Raw genomic sequence first — 18494 nt, forward strand, 5'->3', positions numbered from 1 at the left:
GAACAAAAAAAATCAAATGTCGTCTCTTTTAATTTCTTTTGAAAATTTAAGCAACAAAAAGTGACCTCGCCTAATCTCTGCGCGACACGCAACCAAAATCAATGATGTATAAATATTTAATTCAAATTGAATTTTAAAAGCCTTGTCTGAAAATACTTTTACTCTATGCTAATGCACTGCATGGTTGTTCGTTGCCGCCGCGATTCTCGCATACCCGGAAAATGTATTTTTTTTTATAAATGTACAAAATTTCAATATTGAATGAAAATCCTATTTAGGCGTTTCTGGCATGGAATTTAATGACCAACTATACAAATTCGTAGCATTTAAATACGCTGCTTTTGCCGAAAAATTTTTGCACGAAACGAGATCAAACATTAATTAGACTTATTTCAACGCAGTGAACGAAAAACCGAGAGACACCAAAAGTAGTTTATTTCCTTTTTTCATATCCTAATTATTTATTTGGTACTCGTTGAGGGTGTTTGCAAGGCAAAATCTAGCTGTTCATCGTTAGTTAGGAAACGAACTTCGCTGAATTCATCTCCGGCATGCATTTCGCCGCCGCTGCCGCCGTTGTTCTGTTTATAATTCCGTGGATCGTATTTTTGGCGTCTGTAGTAAAATGTTCCGGCGGCGATGCCAATCAGAGCGATGAAAATTAAGATTCCTGTGATAATTGTGGAGAAAATGAAGTTTGTGTCTTTTGAGGAGTCGGGAAATGTGACTTCTTGATGATGTTTTCCTAAAAAAAAAATTATAAAAAAAGTTAAATAATTTTTTCAAAAAAAAAAAAAAGTAAATAAATGGTTAAAATTTAAATAAAAAAATAAAAATTAAAAAAAAAAATTAAATAAAAATTAAAAAAAAATAGAAAATTATTTTCAAAAAATTTAAAAATAAAATTTTAATTAAATTAAAAAAATAATTAAACAAATAAAACAAAAATTAAAAAAAAATAAAATTTTTAAAAAATTAATTTAAAATATAAAAATATATTAAAAAAATAAATTTTAAAAAAAATTTAAAAAATAAAAAAAAAATATTATTTTTTGAATTTAAAAATAAATTAAAAATGTAACAAAAATAGTTAAAAAAAAATAAAAAAAAATATTAAAGAAATAAGTATTTAAAAAATTAAAAAAAAAATAAGAAAAAATATTAAATCAAATTAGAAAAAAAATTAAATCAAAATAATTAATTCAAAATAAAATAATTAAAAAAATACTTAAAAAAATAAATTGAAAAAATTAAATAAAATTAAAAAAGTGAAAAAAAAATAAATTAAATCAAATTTTTAAAAATTAATTGAAAATAAAAAAAAAATATTAAAAAAATAAAAATTAAAAAAAAATAAAAATAATATTTAAAAAAATTAAAGAAATAATTTTTTTAAACAAAATTATTATGTTTTTAAATTTAAAAATAAATTAAAAATGTTAAAAAATATAAAATTAAAATAAATTAAAAAAATATTATTTAAAAAAATAAATAAAAAAATAAGAAAAAATTAATAAATTTTTTTTTAATAAAATTATTAATTTTTTAAATTTTAGAATAAATTTTTAATGCATAAAATATACAAACCAGGAGGCAATGGCACAAAATCCTCTCCCGAATAATCATCTTCATACGTGGTAGTCTCCAATGGAACAACATCATCAACAATTTTAGCAGGAGTCGTCACCTTAGAAGTACTTGTTGTCATCTTCGTCGTCTTCTGAGTCGTTTTTGTCGTCTTTGGGGTCGTTGTCGTCGTCGAACTCGTTGTTGTTGTACTCCTCGTCGTTGACTTTTTCGTCGTCGGAGTCGTTTTCGGCGTCGTTTTAACCGTAGTTGTCTTCGGAGTCGTTGTCGAAGTCGTCGTTGACCTCGTTGTCGTACTCGTTGTTGTCCTTTTTGTCGTCGTTGTTGTCTTTACAGCAACTTCCGTTGGCGAAACAGCTTCTTCAGGAGTTGTAGCTTGAGCACAAATCGCTCGATAGTTTTGACAGCAAGTTTTGATATCTTCACATCCATAGAAACAATCGCACTTTTTAACTTTTGTCCCGTTACTGAAGGTCAAAATATCCGTTGAGTCTCCCAAGAGCGTTGTTTCTTCCTCTGAACATCGATTTTCGCACGATTGAGTCCCAAAAATGCCATCTTCCTCTTCAGGATCGTCGTTATTTGTGGCTTCATTTCGATCGCAATCTGTTCCATTCATCAATGAGAGATCGTCGATCGCGATATGACTATCATAGGACCTTGTAGAAGTGCCTTCAATGATAATTTGAAATTCCTCCTTAAACACAGGAAGTTGAAAAAATCCCTCCTTCCATAAATTTCCTTGATTCCCTTGCGTTTCGAAGAATTTATACCCATCATTGGTAACGGCATCCATAATTTCCGTCGAAAGAGGTTTCGCATAAACTCGCAACTTGCCGGGCGACAACCCAAACATGTGATAAAATAACCGGAAACAAGCATTTTCGCTTTGAGTCGCATTAAAAGTTGGCGAAACGAGACGAGCTTTTGTTCCAACGTCCTCATCTTTCATGTCAAGGTACATGTAATAACCTAAAAAACTTGAAAATTCAACTTTTCTGAACATTTTTTGATACGAAAAACCTAAAAACCTTCTAATGGTCTCCCAATGGTATGATCATGCTTCGGTCCAATGCTCAAAACTTTCCCGAAAAAGACGCCATTGGTACGTTTCCAATCGAAATCATGATTGGCATCCTGAGTCCATCCACACAAATCATCAATTTCGAAATCGCAACTTGTCTGAACGGAAGTACTGATTTCGCGACAAACTCCCAAAGGGCGATCCCAATTTTCGCCATCGCAATAAGCTTGGGCACTGCCAACTCTTTGGTAGCCTGAATGGCAAAACATGGTTAAAATTGCGTTTTCATGCTGCGGATAAACTACCGAGTTGTTTGGAGTAGGAAGAACTGTACAACCAGATTCTAAAAGATCAATTTTTAGGTTAAACCTCAAAATTCTTGAAAATATTTTAAATTCTTACTGATGCAAATCGGAGGCGGAACATCCCATCTACCGGAAATACAAGACGAATAACGATCGCCATGCAAAATATAAGGCGAACGACAATTGAACATCGCAAGTCGCCCCCGTTGTCTCAATCGAACGACGCCATTTTTGATCTTTGGTAAGTCACAAGCGCGAAAAAGTCCCGGGCGAAAAGCTAAAAGACTCGAAATTTTTCATTAAATTCTAAAAATTTTTAAATCACAAACTCACATCTCCTTTGACTCCATTGATTCGTGGGAGCAAGTAGTTGACTTTCGACGAAACTACTTCCGAAAAAACACAAAACCAGATAAACGGGTAACAGATGCATCTTCACAACTTTTTTTTTTCTTTCTTTCTTTGTTTCAACGAAAACTTTAATAATATCAGGAAAAATGTCACCCGTATCTTCGTCGTCTAGTTAGTTTTTTTTTTCGTACAATGTACTTTTCATGCACGAAAAGAAAAAAAAGAAACTTTATTTGCGGAAAAGTTTTTCCAGCAACACACAAAAGTGACACAAATAGCACTTTTATTATTATTATAAAAAAGACGGCGGCGGCGACACAGAATAAGAAAAAAAAAATACTGTGTAACCGATTCTTGAAATGATAAAATAATAACGTTCACGTCTCAACAGTAACTAAATGTTAATGTCTCTCCATTGCGAACAACTATCGTTCATTTCGTACCAAATTGACATTTTTTTTGTATATCCTACTTTATGTTTGTGTATGTACTTGTACGAGCGTGACGTTGTTCGTCTGATAGTAGGAGAATTTGTGTTTGGTTGGAGGAGCTCTTATCATAAAATTAAAAAAACAAAAAAGATTTCATGACTTTGAGAATCTTTGTGCATGAAAGTTTACAGAAAAAAAATTTAAAGGATGGTGCAAGTTTGAGAAGTGTTTCGTTTTAATTTTTTGGCGGAACAAAGCTGGAAGTTTCCTAAAAAAATTTCTTTGACATAATTTTTTTTATCTTTTTTTATTTTTTTTTAATTTATCATTTTTAATCATTTTTGAACTCAAAACTGCCAAAAAATTGAAACTGAAAAAATTTTTTTTCTTTGACATAGTTTTGTTTTGAAAACTAAATCAAGAGCAAAAAAACTGTGTCAAAAACTGTGTCAAAGCAATTTTTGTCAAATCTTGCTCCAAATGGATAAAAATTTGTCAGAGGGCTCTAATTTATCATTTTTAATCATTTTTAACTCAAAACTGCCAAAAAATAGAAACTGAAAAAAAAAATTTTCTTTGAAATAGTTTTTTTTTGAAAACTAAATCAAGAGCAAAAAAAAAAAAACTGTGTCAAAAACTGTGTCAAAGCAATTTTTGTCAAATCTTGCTCCAAATGGCTAAAAATTTGTCAAAGGGCTCTAATTTATCATTTTTAATCATTTTATGACTCAAAACTGCCAAAAAATTGAAACTGAAAAAAATTTTTTTCTTTGACATAAAAAACTAAAAACTGTTCAAAGCAATTTTTGTTTTGCTCCAAAACTAAATCATTTTTAATCATTTTATAGCTCAAAACTGCAAAAATTTTAAAACTAAAAAAAAAATTTTTTCTTTGACATAGTTTTGTTTTAAAAACTAAATCAAGAGCTGTGTCAAAAACTGTGTCAAAGCAATTTTTGTCAAATCTTGCTCCAAATGGATAAAAATTTGTCAGAGGGCTCTAATTTATCATTTTTAATCATTTTATGACTCAAAACTGCCAAAAAATTGAAACTGAAAAAATTTTTTTTCTTTGACATAGTTTTGTTTTAAAAACTAAATCAAGAGCAAAAAAACTGTGTCAAAAACTGTGTCAAAGCAATTTTTGTCAAATCTTGCTCCAAATGGATAAAAATTTGTCAGAGGGCTCTAATTTATCATTTTTAATCATTTTATAACTCAAAACTGCCAAAAAATTGAAACTGAAAAAAATTTTTTTCTTTGACATAGTTTTGTTTTAAAAACTAAATCAAGAGCAAAAAAACTGTGTCAAAAACTGTGTCAAAGCAATTTTTGTCAAATCTTGCTCCAAATGGCTAAAAATTTGTCAGAGGGCTCTAATTGATCATTTTTAATCATTTTATAACTCAAAACTGCCAAAAAATTGAAACTGAAAAAAATTTTTTTCTTTGACATAGTTTTGTTTTGAAAACTAAATCAAGAGAAAAACTGTGTCAAAAACTATGTCAAAAACTGTGTCAAAGCAATTTTTGTCAAATCTTGCTCCAAATGGATAAAAATTTGTCAGAGGGCTTTAATTTATCATTTTTAATCATTTTGCAGCTGAAGTTCAGGAACTCCTTAGAAAATCGAATCGGTTATATCAATAATTTTTACAAGTACGTGTTCCTTTTTTGATAGTCAGCTACTCTCTTTCTTTCACTCTCAAGTTAAATATCTGAAAAAAAAAAAAATTAAAAATAAATTTAATAAAATCAAAAAATTGTAACGTCCTTTCATAAGAACAAAACATCACAAAGAAATTCTGTACCAACTTACTGATAAGAAACTATAAAAATCACAAAACAACATTGAAAAAATGTGTTTTGTCTCAATTCTCCTTATTCGTTCCAACTTGTTAAAATTTCGTGCGTCATATGTTCGCATTCTAAACTCGGAAGTTGTGATTTTTGACCAAAAAATTCCGTGAAATGATTCATCAAAAGGGTGCTGCCAACAAATCTCTTTAGTGAGGTGATTAATTCTTAAGTTTTGTTTAAATTAGCAGCATTAGGTCACCTTTCCTGAAAACAAAACAAAAAAAAAAATGGAATAGCCACTTAAATAAATGACAAAAAGGTAAAATCTAAATTACACTTTCCATTTTCTTCTGCTTATTTCTTGTTTCTTGTCCTTTTAAATAGAAAAGAAAGGAGAGCACCAATTGTTTCAAAGTTGAATAATACCTCGTTTGATCTATTGCCTAAAGAACATTTGATAAATATTTACAATCAAAAAGGGTCTTCGTTGGAATCTGGAAAGAAAAGCAGAATGAGAAAAAGGACAAAAAAAAATACAAAACAGAGAAATTCATTGCAAAAAGGGATGACAAAGTAGAAATGAATGGAAAATTATGTGAGCGACGCGTATCTCCTTCTGCTTTGTTTCATCTCCTGTTGTCTTTTGGAAAAAAAGAAGAGAAAAAATGCTGTCCCGTCGTACATTTTATCTCATTTTAACGGTTTAACACAACTATGTGTGGCATCTCTGTGCAGTCCATGTAGATACAGGTCGTTGATAATTAGTAACCGTAATTAACTAAGGTAACGCAAAATGACCTAAAGCAAATTCATTATTTTAATGTGTCGGTACCTACCTTCATATATGCCTCGTCGTTGGATGGCTCGATGGTGTGAATGGAGGAAAAACTTTTTTTTCGTAGTTACCACAAAAAACGAACCTGAAAATGCGAAAAAAACTTGCCTGTAGTAGACGAGGAGAAACAATAACAGATTTTTGTTTCTATTTTTCTCTATAATGGATTCTGTTGCTTCTCTTTTCCTTCAGCGATATGTTGCAATGACCTTTAAAGGATGTCTAGTCCCATAAATTCGGTTTATGAAGAATTAGAGGTAAGAGTTCTGTCCTTTCTAATAAATTTCATGAGCCCATTATTTTCAATCAATGCTCCTTATGATGACGCGTCAGTCTCGATTGTCCATTAAATCGTTTTTTTTTCATGCCTGATGAAGGAATCTCGCAGCGAGACACCGTAATAATTATGCGGCAAATTCAAAGGAAAAGGTGTCAAATTAAATATACAATTTGGTACAACTTGTGAATAAATATTTGGTTTGTAGACAGAGTAGCTGGAGGGGGCGACATGACGCTCAATGCACGTGTAATAATAATATTTTGTCTGCTTGTCATGGCAAAATTGTTCGCAAAGTGCAAAGCTCATGGGAACACATCAATTTTCATATTTTTTTTTATTGCAGGGAAAAAATGGATGGGTTTTGAAGTTGGCGAGATAAAGTCAATGGAAAGGTCATTTAAGAATTAAGTCTCAATGGATTTCAGTTCAAAAAAGTTCGAAAGTTTCAAAGTTTTTGATTTGAAGAAATTTTTAGAGTTTAAGGACCTTAAATGGGACTTTTTTGAAAGGAAAGGTAAGTATTCATTAATTTGCAATGTTAATATTTTTACTTTCAGAATTGAAGCTTCAGAGCAGAATCTTCAAATAAATTCAGTTTTCACAAAGGAGCATTATTTTTCAATGAATTGACTAAAACCTGTGATACAAATGCAATGACCTTCAAATGACATTGACTCAATTTGTAACTTTTAAATGGGATTCTGTATGTAAAGGCTTTTCCCCCTGCTCGATTAATTAAGAAATATTTGTTCATTGAACAGAGGAGAAGTTCAATAAAATGAAATTTACTACTAAACCATGAACAATGAATCATCAACAGTGATGAAAAAAAAAATACATCGACAATTCGTTGACCATCTTTGCTCAATATTGAATCTTCAATGCGTTCAAAAAAATGATCAAAAGTTACTTACCAAAAAATTTTCATCTCGACACCCATCTTCAGTTTCAAGTTTCCATGCTACGTTCCTTTCAACATTTCACTGCATGGTCAATTGAACATGAGATATTCATCTCCAATTTACGTCAAGTACAATTTCCAGTTATTTTCATCTTCCAGAGGCAATAATCCTTCAATCATTGGATTAGATCTAAACTTTTTTTTTTCTAATTCTTCAACAAGAATAACGACGACGACATGTAAACACGAGTGTCAACATTCTGCTTTACTTTTCAGTCAACATGTGCTCTATTCATGACAAAAAATACTGCTTAGTCACTACCATCGGGCTTTTGCCAAAGCGCTTTTTTATTTATGGCGTTGGAGTATAAAAGGCGACATTGATACCCTTTACATTCTTCGTTAAGGCACGACTTAACAAATTTTTTCTCTGTGCAAAAAAAGAGGTTATTCAATAATAAATTCTGTAGTGAGGTCTCTTGTACGATGTCATTGTGATGCTCTCTGGCATAAAATAAAAGATGCTGCACATAACAAAAGGCAGATGATGACAAGCGAGCGAGAACCGAGAGAGAGATAACAAAATATAAAGAATGAATTTTATTATTGATTACGGCATAAAAGGCATTGATATGTTAACATAACATCATCAACATTGGAAGCAGCAGCAGCAACAATAACCCATCACGGAGAGACAGAGAGATATGACAAACAGCCCCAAAGCGCGTACCAGAAGTTCATCGGGATGAAGCCATTGTATCTCTCTCTCTCTGTTTCTCTTTCATCTCGGTATTGAAATATTTATTTATACAACTTTTTTTTGCAGACCGTATTTAGTTATGGAACAAAAAAAACTCCCTCACAGGGATACACTGCTCGTAAATAATAGACGGCTATAAACTTTTGAAAATTATGACGATCTCAGTGGCATTCAATGCAATGCTTCCATCGCTCCAAACAAAAGAATTGAAAAAAAAAATCCATTGAAGGAGGTGAAATATACAGAGAACACATACCAGATGTTGCATTCAATGCCGTCAGGCTGCTGCTGCTGCTGCGTATTATTTATGTATACGACATGCACGAATCCCGCAGCAACGAATGCATCCCGAAATAAAATAAAAATAACATCGAAACGAGCAAGAATTTCCATTCATTCATGGTCCCGTTTTTTTTTTCGTCGTTGTTATTATTAGAGAGAATGTATTTATGAATTTTTGAGTCTGTGCTTGTTTATCCCAATTTTTGTGTGTTTGTGTATTTTAGAATAGCCGATTACAGCAAAAATCTGAAATAAAAACGTATGAAGCGTTAAATTTTGTTTTACAGCAAAAAAAAAATGTTGTCAGTTTAGCAAAAATTAGAAAAATTTTTATCAGTTGACAATATAGAGCAGAAATGGACCTTTTTTTTAAATTAAAATTAAAATTAAAATTAAAATTAAAATTAAAATTAAAATTAAAATTAAAATTAAAATTAAAATTAAAATTAAAATTAAAATTAAAATTAAAATTAAAATTAAAATTAAAATTAAAATTAAAATTAAAATTAAAATTAAAATTAAAATTAAAATTAAAATTAAAATTAAAATTAAAATTAAAATTAAAATTAAAAAATTAAATTTCTTAAAATTATTCTATTATTAAAATTATTAAAATTATTAAAATTATTAAAATTATTAAAATTAAAATTAAAATTATTAAAATTAAAATTATTAAAATTATTAAAATTATTAAAATTATTAAAATTATTAAAATTATTAAAATTATTAAAATTATTAAAATTATTAAAATTATTAAAATTATTAAAATTATTAAAATTATTAAAATTATTAAAATTAAAAATTATTAAAATTATTAAAATTATTAAAATTATTAAAATTATTAAAATTATTAAAATTATTAAAATTATTAAAATTATTAAAATTATTAAAATTATTAAAATTATTAAAATTATTAAAATTATTAAAATTATTAAAATTATTAAAATTATTAAAATTATTAAAATTATTAAAATTATTAAAATTATTAAAATTATTAAAATTATTAAAATTATTAAAATTATTAAAATTATTAAAATTATTAAAATTATTAAAATTATTAAAATTATTAAAATTATTAAAATTATTAAAATTATTAAAATTATTAAAATTATTAAAATTATTAAAATTATTAAAATTATTAAAATTATTAAAATTATTAAAATTATTAAAATTATTAAAAATATTAAAATTATTAAAATTAAAATTAGAAATTAAAAATTATTTTATCAAAATTATTTAAATTAAGAAATCATTCAAGAAAATATTTTTCAAAAGCGTTAAGAGAAAAATTCTTTTTAAGCAACTTTCTTCAACAATTTCTTATTTTTCATTAAAATCATTGGCAATATATCTCCATTCAACCCGTTCAACAAAACTTCACGCCTGATTGAGCAACAAAATTATGAAATGTCCTAAAATATTGAATTCTTCTCTATCTATATAAGAAACAATTTTTCTTGCCAAAACTCTTTTTTAATTAAAACAAACCAAAAACAAAGTTCAACAATTCCAACATCTTAAAAATAAAAAAAAACTTTCGTCCCTACGATGCACACTCCGATAAACATTGAACTAATTTTTCTTCTTCTTGTCTCTTTTTTTCGTGCAACTACAAATCGAACTACCGAACAAACCACTACCACAAAGTACATCAGAAGGAATAAATCAATTTCTGTTCCACATTTTATTTGATTTTTCTCCACAAATAATTCCCAATATAAATAACCAACTAGAAAAACGAGAGAATTCACAAAAACACAGAAGCAACAACAACGAAAAACGAGCAAAAAGGCATGTTTACCCATTCAAGCGAATAAGGAGATACAGAGAATGAATTTCACGTTTTTATCTTCGTTCAAGACGACGAAAAACGTCTTGTGATGTGCATTCATAGATTTCTCTCTCTCTCTCTATGAAAAGATTTTTTTTCTTGTCCGTAATCTATTTTGAAGTCGTCTTCTTGAGCAAAACTAAAAAAAAAAAAAATCAAAGAATTGGAAAAAAGGCCAACAGCTTGTTTCATGTCGGAGACACACACAAAATTTCTGCCAAAAAAATACACACGGAAAATATGAGTGATACAATGTAGCCCGAAGGAATGTTCAAACCTTTAAAGCTATAATGATGAACGGCTTGATTTTGATTTTATTTTCTTCTTTTGGTCCGCTCTCGGTATAAATTGCATTTATTCGATATATTTTTCGTGGTAGTATCTTGGATCGATGCCAGCAAATGATTGCATAATGTACAGGATTTTCTTCCTTCGACGACGACGACGACGACGATGATGATGTTGTTGTTGCCGTTATGCTTGTGTGACTCTCATAATGTTATTAGAAATGCAAAATGTACACCTAATATTGTTTGTCTTTTTCCTTCTGTTCCGCATGCTCGTTGTCGTTGTCGTGAATCGACGAGACAATAATGCGAAGGATGGTGCAAGAAATGCAGTGAAATTCGTCTTGTATTTTGCTCAATAATGATCAATAAAATATTGTTTGTTTTGCCGCCGCCGTTAGTCACATTTGTCAATGAAGTTTTTATGGAGAGACAGCAACGCGACACTTTTGACTTTTTGTTGTCGTGAATTAGTTGTTTCCGAGTGGTTGTTGGCTGATTGCTTATCAAGATGGGGCAAATTGGCGACGAGGAATATTGGAGACAAGTTTTTGTGAAGGAGTTGATGGAGAAATTCAATCGAATTTTTTCAGGATAATTTTTTTAAAAGGTTGTTCAATTTCAGAACTGTTAGGCGAAACTTGAAGCTTAAAGAACTTTATAAAAAAATTCATAAAAATTTTTGCTTGGTTTGGATTAATTGAATTAGATGTAAGGCTCATGAAACATTTTTGAGCTTTACTTGTTAAATTTTCTCTATAAAACGCTCAAAACTTCAGGTTTAAGACATTAAAGTTCTCCTTTACTGAAATCCGAAAAAAGATTTTTAAAATAAGACTTACCAACATATGACCTCTAAACGTCCTTGACTTCTAAAAGCCTTCCAATACATCATTGATTCTTCAATAAATACCAAAATTGTTAAAAAACTTCAAATCCTAAAAGAAAAAAGTAAAAAATCTGAAAAGTAAGAAAAAAAATATTTCACTTACCTTCAAGGAAATCCATTGAAGCGTTTTTGAACTTCACTTGTTGAATTTTGTTCTAAAAAATGCTCAAGACTTCGGATTTAAAATTTTTAAATCTTCTTAACTGAATACCTGAAAAAAATCTTTAAACTGATAATTTCAAAAAATGACCTCTAAATGTCCTTGACTTCTAAAATCATTAAAATTCATCATTTTTTTTCAATAAATGCCTAAATTGTTAAATAACTTGAATTCTTAAAAGTAAAAAGCAAAAATTCTAAAAAGTAAGAAGAAAAAAATATTTCACGTACCTTCAAGGAAATCTATTGAAACATTTTTGGGCTTTGCTTATTAAATTTTGTTCTAAAAAATGCTTAAAACTTAAGATTTAAGACTTTAAAATCCTTCTCTACCGAAAATCTTAAAAAAATTCTTTAAAATGATACTTTCAACATTTGACCTCTAAAAGTCCTTGACTTTCAAAAGCCTTCAAATAAATCATTTAATTCTCAATAAATGCCGAATTGTTAAAATACTTCAAATCCTAAAAGTAAAAAGTAAGAAAGTCTAAAAGTAAGAAGTAAAAAAAATATTTCACGTACCTTCAAAGAAATCCATGTTTTTGTATTCAAAAGCCAAACTCTTAAAACATTTCAAACGTTTTTTTTTCCTTTTCACATAAAAGACAACAAGCCTGTCACGATAAATATGATAATCGAAAAATAAATTCAATAGAGCAATTTTGCATAACTCACGCGCCCTTCCGTTGATCCGATCAAGCAAAAATCGCGCTCTAAAAAAAGTTGGAGACGAAACACGTGTAAATTGTTCGACATGTGTGTCTTGCGTTTCCCCAAAAGTAGTAGATTCCTTGCCTATTTACGTATTCAGTTACATCATCATCAAACACACACACACGAAAAAAAATCTGACAAATTGTGTGACAACATTACCGTACCAACCAACCGTTTGACAGCATCATCATCATCATTGTCATCATTCATCACGACAGAGATCGCATGCATCGCACGTCCGGAAATACAAGTAAGTATATCGAAATCATTCGTGTGATTGTCAATTTCAGGCATTTTGTGATTCAATTGTGTGTGTCCTGCAGTAAAACGAGTGCGTGACATGAGTTTCGTTGCACTTTTTTCGATGAGATTTTGATATGAGGCGACATCCCTGAACGAACGACGTGATTTTGGGAACAATTCGTATTCAAAGTTCTTTCCCAAAAATTTGTATATATGCCGAAAATCAAGGAAATGTTTATGATTTTACGCATCACATTCCAACAACGATCTCTCTTTGCATGAAGAATTGAGCAACGCCATAACAGGAATTTATGTAATCGACGAGAAAATTGGGTTTGATTTTTGTCACTTATTTGAATAACAAATGGTTTTATTCGAAATTTCTCAGTTGGAACGGCACGTTTTGGATTTCCTGTTTTCTCTCTGAGGTAAGAAAATATTGATTTTTAACAGAAATTTAGACCTGAAAAGATCCTTTGAGGCATTTTCTCTCAAATAAACAAGCCACAAAGCACTTAAATTTAGAAAAAAAATGTCTTTAGCCAACGGAGTAGAGAGACAAGTCTAGATTATAATTTAATTACAAAGAGAGTGAATGTGGTATCATAGCGGCGCATCATCCACTAATAGGATTGAAACTTTGTTCAATATAAAGTGTTGTGTTAGGAAATGGACGAGACATTGCTATTTTATGAAAGCATTGCGCTATCCACGGGAGAAGTTGAAGGAAAAATGCTGTAGAAAGTCATCAATAGAAATTTTGATCGAATCAAAAGAGGTTTTTGGATTTTTTTAATTCAGGGTAGTTCATGAAGTCTCATGAAACATTTTTGAGCTTTACTTGTTAAATTTTGTTCTATAAAACGCTCATAACTTCAGGTTTAAGACATTAAAGTTCTACTTTACTGAAATCTGAAAAAAGATTTTTTAAATAAGACTTTCCAACATATGACCTCTAAAAGTCCTTGACTTCTAAAAGCCTTGTTAAAAACTTCAAAGAAGTTTCTGGATTTCGACGATTTTTTAATTCAAGGTAAATTTTCTGACAATTTTGAGTCAAATTTGCATTAAATGAACTGAAAAAAATTAAATTTCGTAAGATGATGAAAAAGCTATAAGATCTCTTGATTTTAGGTTAAGAAAGAAATTATTTTTCCATCTTTAAAGAATTTCTTTCTTAACCTTAATTTAATCCATTTAAAGCTTTTTCTTCATCTTACAAAATTTAAGATTTTTCAGTTCATTTAATAGAAATTTGACTTAAAATTGTCAGAAAACTTACCTTGAATTAAAAAATTCTTAAAACCCAAAAAAATGATGTATTAAAAGGCTTTTAAAAGTCAAGGACTTTTAGAGGTCAAATGTTGGAAAGTCTTATTTTAAAAATCTTTTTTCAGATTTTAGTAGAATAGAATCTTAAAGTCTTAAATCTAAGGTTTTGAGCATTTTATAGAACAAAATTTAACAAGCAAAGCTCAAAAATGTTTCATGAGACTTCATTGACTAATAAAAAATCCACAAAATCCAAAAACCTCTCTTGACCAAATTATCTGTTGATCTTGTTACTTCAACTCAAGCTCAAAAATTCGTTCAAAATTGAATAATTTTAAAATTTTTGATGCTTTTTATCGACCTTACGTTTCAAATATCTTCCAAACCATTTAATTAAAATTTCTTCATAGGCTATTTTCGGTATATTAAAAAGCTGCTTTTAGACAAATTGAACCAACTTTTTCCCCAAATTTTCTGCAACGAAATGCACAAAAAACGCAGGCAAAAGTCCGAGACACAGAGAATGAGAAAAAATTTAGCTCCATTTATTTAATAAAAAACTTTTGCTGTTAGAAATGGAATAAATCCAACATTTCTACCGTGGATTTAATTTTATGTTCGGAAAAAGCAAAAGTTTTACTTATACAGTTTTTATTCCATTCTTATCATCGTTCCATTGCCCATTCACTCACAGCAACAATAAAAAAAGGGAAGGTAACTAATAACAAAAAAAGTTGCATTTTTTCTCTCTCTCCCTTTACTGAATAAGCAACCACATTCTCATTATCAGAGATGGATATCGTCGTCGTTTTTTTGCTCTGTTGTTGCTGATGACGATCCGATAACGAAGGAGAGAAATAATTGCTAGAAAAAAGCGGAAAAATAAACTTTAGTCGCACAATTGCGCGATATTGACACTTTCTATACAACTCGAGTGACAAATAACCACTAACTAGATGCAAAACTAAGTCATTATTCTGTAGTTATTGCAGTTTTTTTTGCACGACTTGACAGCTTTTGTTTCATTTTTTTCTATTGAACTCGAGGAAAAAGGACAAAAAAAGTTTCAAACAACTTTTTAAAGAGTAGTTAGTGCTCCTCTTAGTTGGATGTGTGACGAATGAGGGCAAAATTTCGCATCTGTCTAACGTTAATGGACTGAAAGTCGTAAAAAAAGAAAAAGAAAAGTTGAGGAAAACAAATCACAGCGTAATACTCTGTCCATCCAAAGATGTTTTCAATCAATGACAATCACTCTGCTTTTTTGTTTTTCTTCTTCTTCTTCCTCTTTTATGGGGTAAGAATGCGGGACAAGAGATCAATCTCGGGACTGTTAAGAAGTTCTGTTAACACATCGTCGTTGTCTCTCAGTCCTTCAGATCTGTGACGGAAAACAGAAGAAAGAGAAGGTAATAAAAGGAATCTTTGTAATAATAACAAATGTGAAGGAAATGGATATTGACTTAGTCGAAAAATGTGTTTGTGTGTCCATAAATGACACATAAAAAAATCCAAACGGGAGGAGGAGAATGGAATGGAATGGTAGCTAAAAAAACTTTTTCAATAAAGATTCTTCACTTAATCCAAATTAATGACGTTGATATCATCTTCAATGTTCCAGCAAACTTTTTTTTGTTGTGTAATGAGCGAGTAAGTAGAGTATGAGGTAGTTCAATTACTTTTCTTCTAATATTATTTTTATTATTTTTTGAGAGAAATTCATCAAAGAAACGGAAAATAATCATCGAAGCACTTTGCTGCCTTTTAGTGATATTTAATTCAAATGGAAAGTAATTTTCTCTCAATATGGGGCATGAGAAGGTAATTTTTTTTAATTTGTGAAAAAAGTTCATATCACTGAAATTTAAAAAAACAAATCAAATCCAAAAAATTTCTTTACAAATTTCGAAATTTTTCTTAAAAATTAGTTTTAAAGTCAAGATTCTTCAAAAAAATAAAATAATTAATATAATATTAAAAATAATAAAAATAAAATTTAATAACAAATATTAAAAAATATATATTATTTTTTTATAATTTTTTTTACATAATTTTACTTTATTTTTTTTCTTTTTAAATTTAAATTTTATTTTTCATTTAATTTTCACAAATTGAAAATTTTTTTAAATTATTTATTAAAATTTATTAAAAAATATTTTTTTTTTAATTTATACTTTTTTTTATTTTAATTCAATTTATTTTTTTTAATATTTTTTTATTTTCACAAACAATTTTTTTTTAAATTATTTTTTAAAGATTTTTTTCTAATTTTTTTTTTTTTTTTGAATTTCAATTTAATTTTTTTTTTAATTTTTTAAAAAAATATTTATGAAAATTAGAAAAAAATATAAAATTCTTAAAAAAGTTAAATTAAAAAAATTTACTTTATTTTAAATTTTATATAATTTAATTTTGATTAATTTAAATTAAATTCCATATTCCATATTGGATTAAATTAATATTAAACAAATAAATTTTTAAAAATTTTATTTTAATTATTTTTTTTTATTAAATCTAAATAAAAATTATTTTAATTCAATTTAATTTTAATTTAATTTAATTTCAAAGTTTTTATTTTAATTAATTTGAATTTAAAATTTAATTAAATTAAATTAAAATTAAACAAATTTTTATTTTGAACTTAATTTTAATTTTAAAATAAAAGGCTTTTTAATTAAAAAAAATTCTTCTAAAAAATATGATAGTAGTACAAATTCTTTGAAATGAAAAACTCTTGAATTAACAAAAAAAATTTCCACAAAAACCAAAAAGGTAACAAAATCCATCTCCAACCAACTAACCATTCAATTAAGACAAATACATTTCCCCGAAAAGTCTTTAATTTTACAAACCATATCATCATTATTAGTTTTACAGTTGCGGGCTCTTTTACTTTGTCTTCTATCTCCCAGACACAATTTAACCATAGCATAAATGTTAATCCGAAAAATTTATCCTCCCTTTGTTATTTTATTAAAATAAAATAAAAAAAAACATAAATGAAACAAATTGTCCGCCACATCAAAGAAACCTCACGCAGACAAGCCTAACAAGTGAGGAGGCATAAAAAAATTCTCATAATTTACTTGCCCGACAAACCGTTATTATTATCATCATCAAATCCAGAACAAAATCCTAAACTACTGAACTGCGGTTGAAAAAGTGTTTTTTAAATATTTTTCTAAACATACCGCAGTTTGTTCTCACTCTTGCTCTATTTCTCTCTCTGTGCTGTTTGTGTGATGTAATGGTCTAATGAGAATGTTTGCTTTCTACTATTCTATAAAAAAATTCATATTTCGCAAGTAAAAATATACGCGAGACATGAAAATTGACCAATGAAGAAAAAAAATGTGCATTGGGGCAAAATTTTAAAATATAAATAGGCGAAAAATTTTAGAATGTACATTGGGGCAATATTTTAGACTGTAAATTGAGTTGAAATTTTAAAATATGCATTGGGATGAAACTTGAGAATGTGCATTGGGGAAAATTTTCTGAATGTGCATTGGGACATAAGTTCAGAATTTGTATTGGGATAATAATTTTCATGCCCCAATGAACATTTTAAGGTTTTTCTTCAATACAAATTCTGAACTTTGTCCCAATGCACATTTTGAAATATCGCCCTAATGCATATTTTCAAATTTTGACCCAATGCAAATTCTAAAAAATTGACCCAGTGCACAATTTCCTGATTTTCATGTCTCGTTCATGTCTCACAGATTTTTTTTTTCGAGAAATGATTTTTTATACTTGTAGACGACGCGTAATAATAATAACACAACACAAAACCGGATAAGCCATAAATATTGTGTCATTGTTTGGTTGGCTGGCAGTCGCTTTAAATGTAAATGGAGGCAAATAAAAAAGGCGTAAAAGGCATCAAAGCAACACAAATTAAAGAGCTCCTCTATAATATTAAAACATTTTCTTGACTCCTTTTTTTTCGTTCGTCGCCTCACAAAACAAACAAAAGCAAAATGTCTACAAGTGTGGAGGAGTTAGCTGAGCAACAACAAAAAAATATGAAAATTTATGGTCATTTTTACAACCATTATTTTGTTATTCCCTTAACATGCATAAGTTGCCGTCGACGTTGTTGTTATAGGGGCATATGTTATTCCAATTGAGCAGTTTGCATGAAAATGGGACACAACACAAAAATAGTGAAATTCTTCTTCTTCTTCTTATTATTATTACTCACCCCATAGAAGTTGTTGGCAGGAGAAAAAAAAAAAAGAAGAGAGCTTGTAGACATGATGTTTGATTCGAAAGCACTTTTGGAAAAAAAGGCAGAGATTTTTCTATTTTTTTGTTGTCTGAATTGCCCAATAATAATCGTAAATAAAGTGGGGAAAAGTATTTGCATATGTTAGGATTTAAAAAAAATATTTACATTTTTATGGTGCCTTTTTTGGTCGCAGATGGATTCGAGTTGAAGAGGAATCGAAAAGGGTGAAGCGAAACTTGTTTTTGACATCTGAAAACAATTTTTCGTGTAAGTTATTGTCAGTATTAAGGGTTTGTTTAATTTTTTTTAG

At 28.6% G+C, this 18494-nt stretch overlaps 1 protein-coding gene across 1 annotated transcript; it reads right to left on the reverse strand.

Moving 5' to 3' along the window:
• Nucleotides 1-445: 445 nt before the first annotated feature.
• On the reverse strand, nucleotides 446-3349 carry LOC134829092 (uncharacterized). Its single transcript, XM_063842087.1, has 5 exons — nucleotides 3250-3349; nucleotides 3014-3193; nucleotides 2619-2954; nucleotides 1588-2559; nucleotides 446-745 (listed from the first exon to the last, which is right to left on the reverse strand). The coding sequence occupies exons 1-5, from the start codon at nucleotides 3347-3349 to the stop codon at nucleotides 462-464; spliced, it is 1872 nt and encodes a 623-aa protein (XP_063698157.1). The 3' UTR covers nucleotides 446-461.
• Nucleotides 3350-18494: the final 15145 nt, after the last annotated feature.

The sequence above is a fragment of the Culicoides brevitarsis genome, chromosome 2 (assembly GCF_036172545.1).
Source record: "Culicoides brevitarsis isolate CSIRO-B50_1 chromosome 2, AGI_CSIRO_Cbre_v1, whole genome shotgun sequence".
Taxonomy (NCBI): Eukaryota; Metazoa; Arthropoda; class Insecta; order Diptera; family Ceratopogonidae; genus Culicoides; species Culicoides brevitarsis.

Coding starts and splice junctions, on each gene's coding strand:
- LOC134829092 (XM_063842087.1), bottom strand. CDS start 3,349: ATGCATCTGTTACCCGTTTATCTGGTTTTGTGTTTTTTCGGAAGTAGT. Junction 2,955..3,013: donor TCCGCCTCCGATTTGCATCA/GTAAGAATTTAA, acceptor TTGATCTTTTAG/AATCTGGTTGTACAGTTCTT. Junction 746..1,587: donor TTTTGTGCCATTGCCTCCTG/GTTTGTATATTT, acceptor TTTTTTTTTTAG/GAAAACATCATCAAGAAGTC.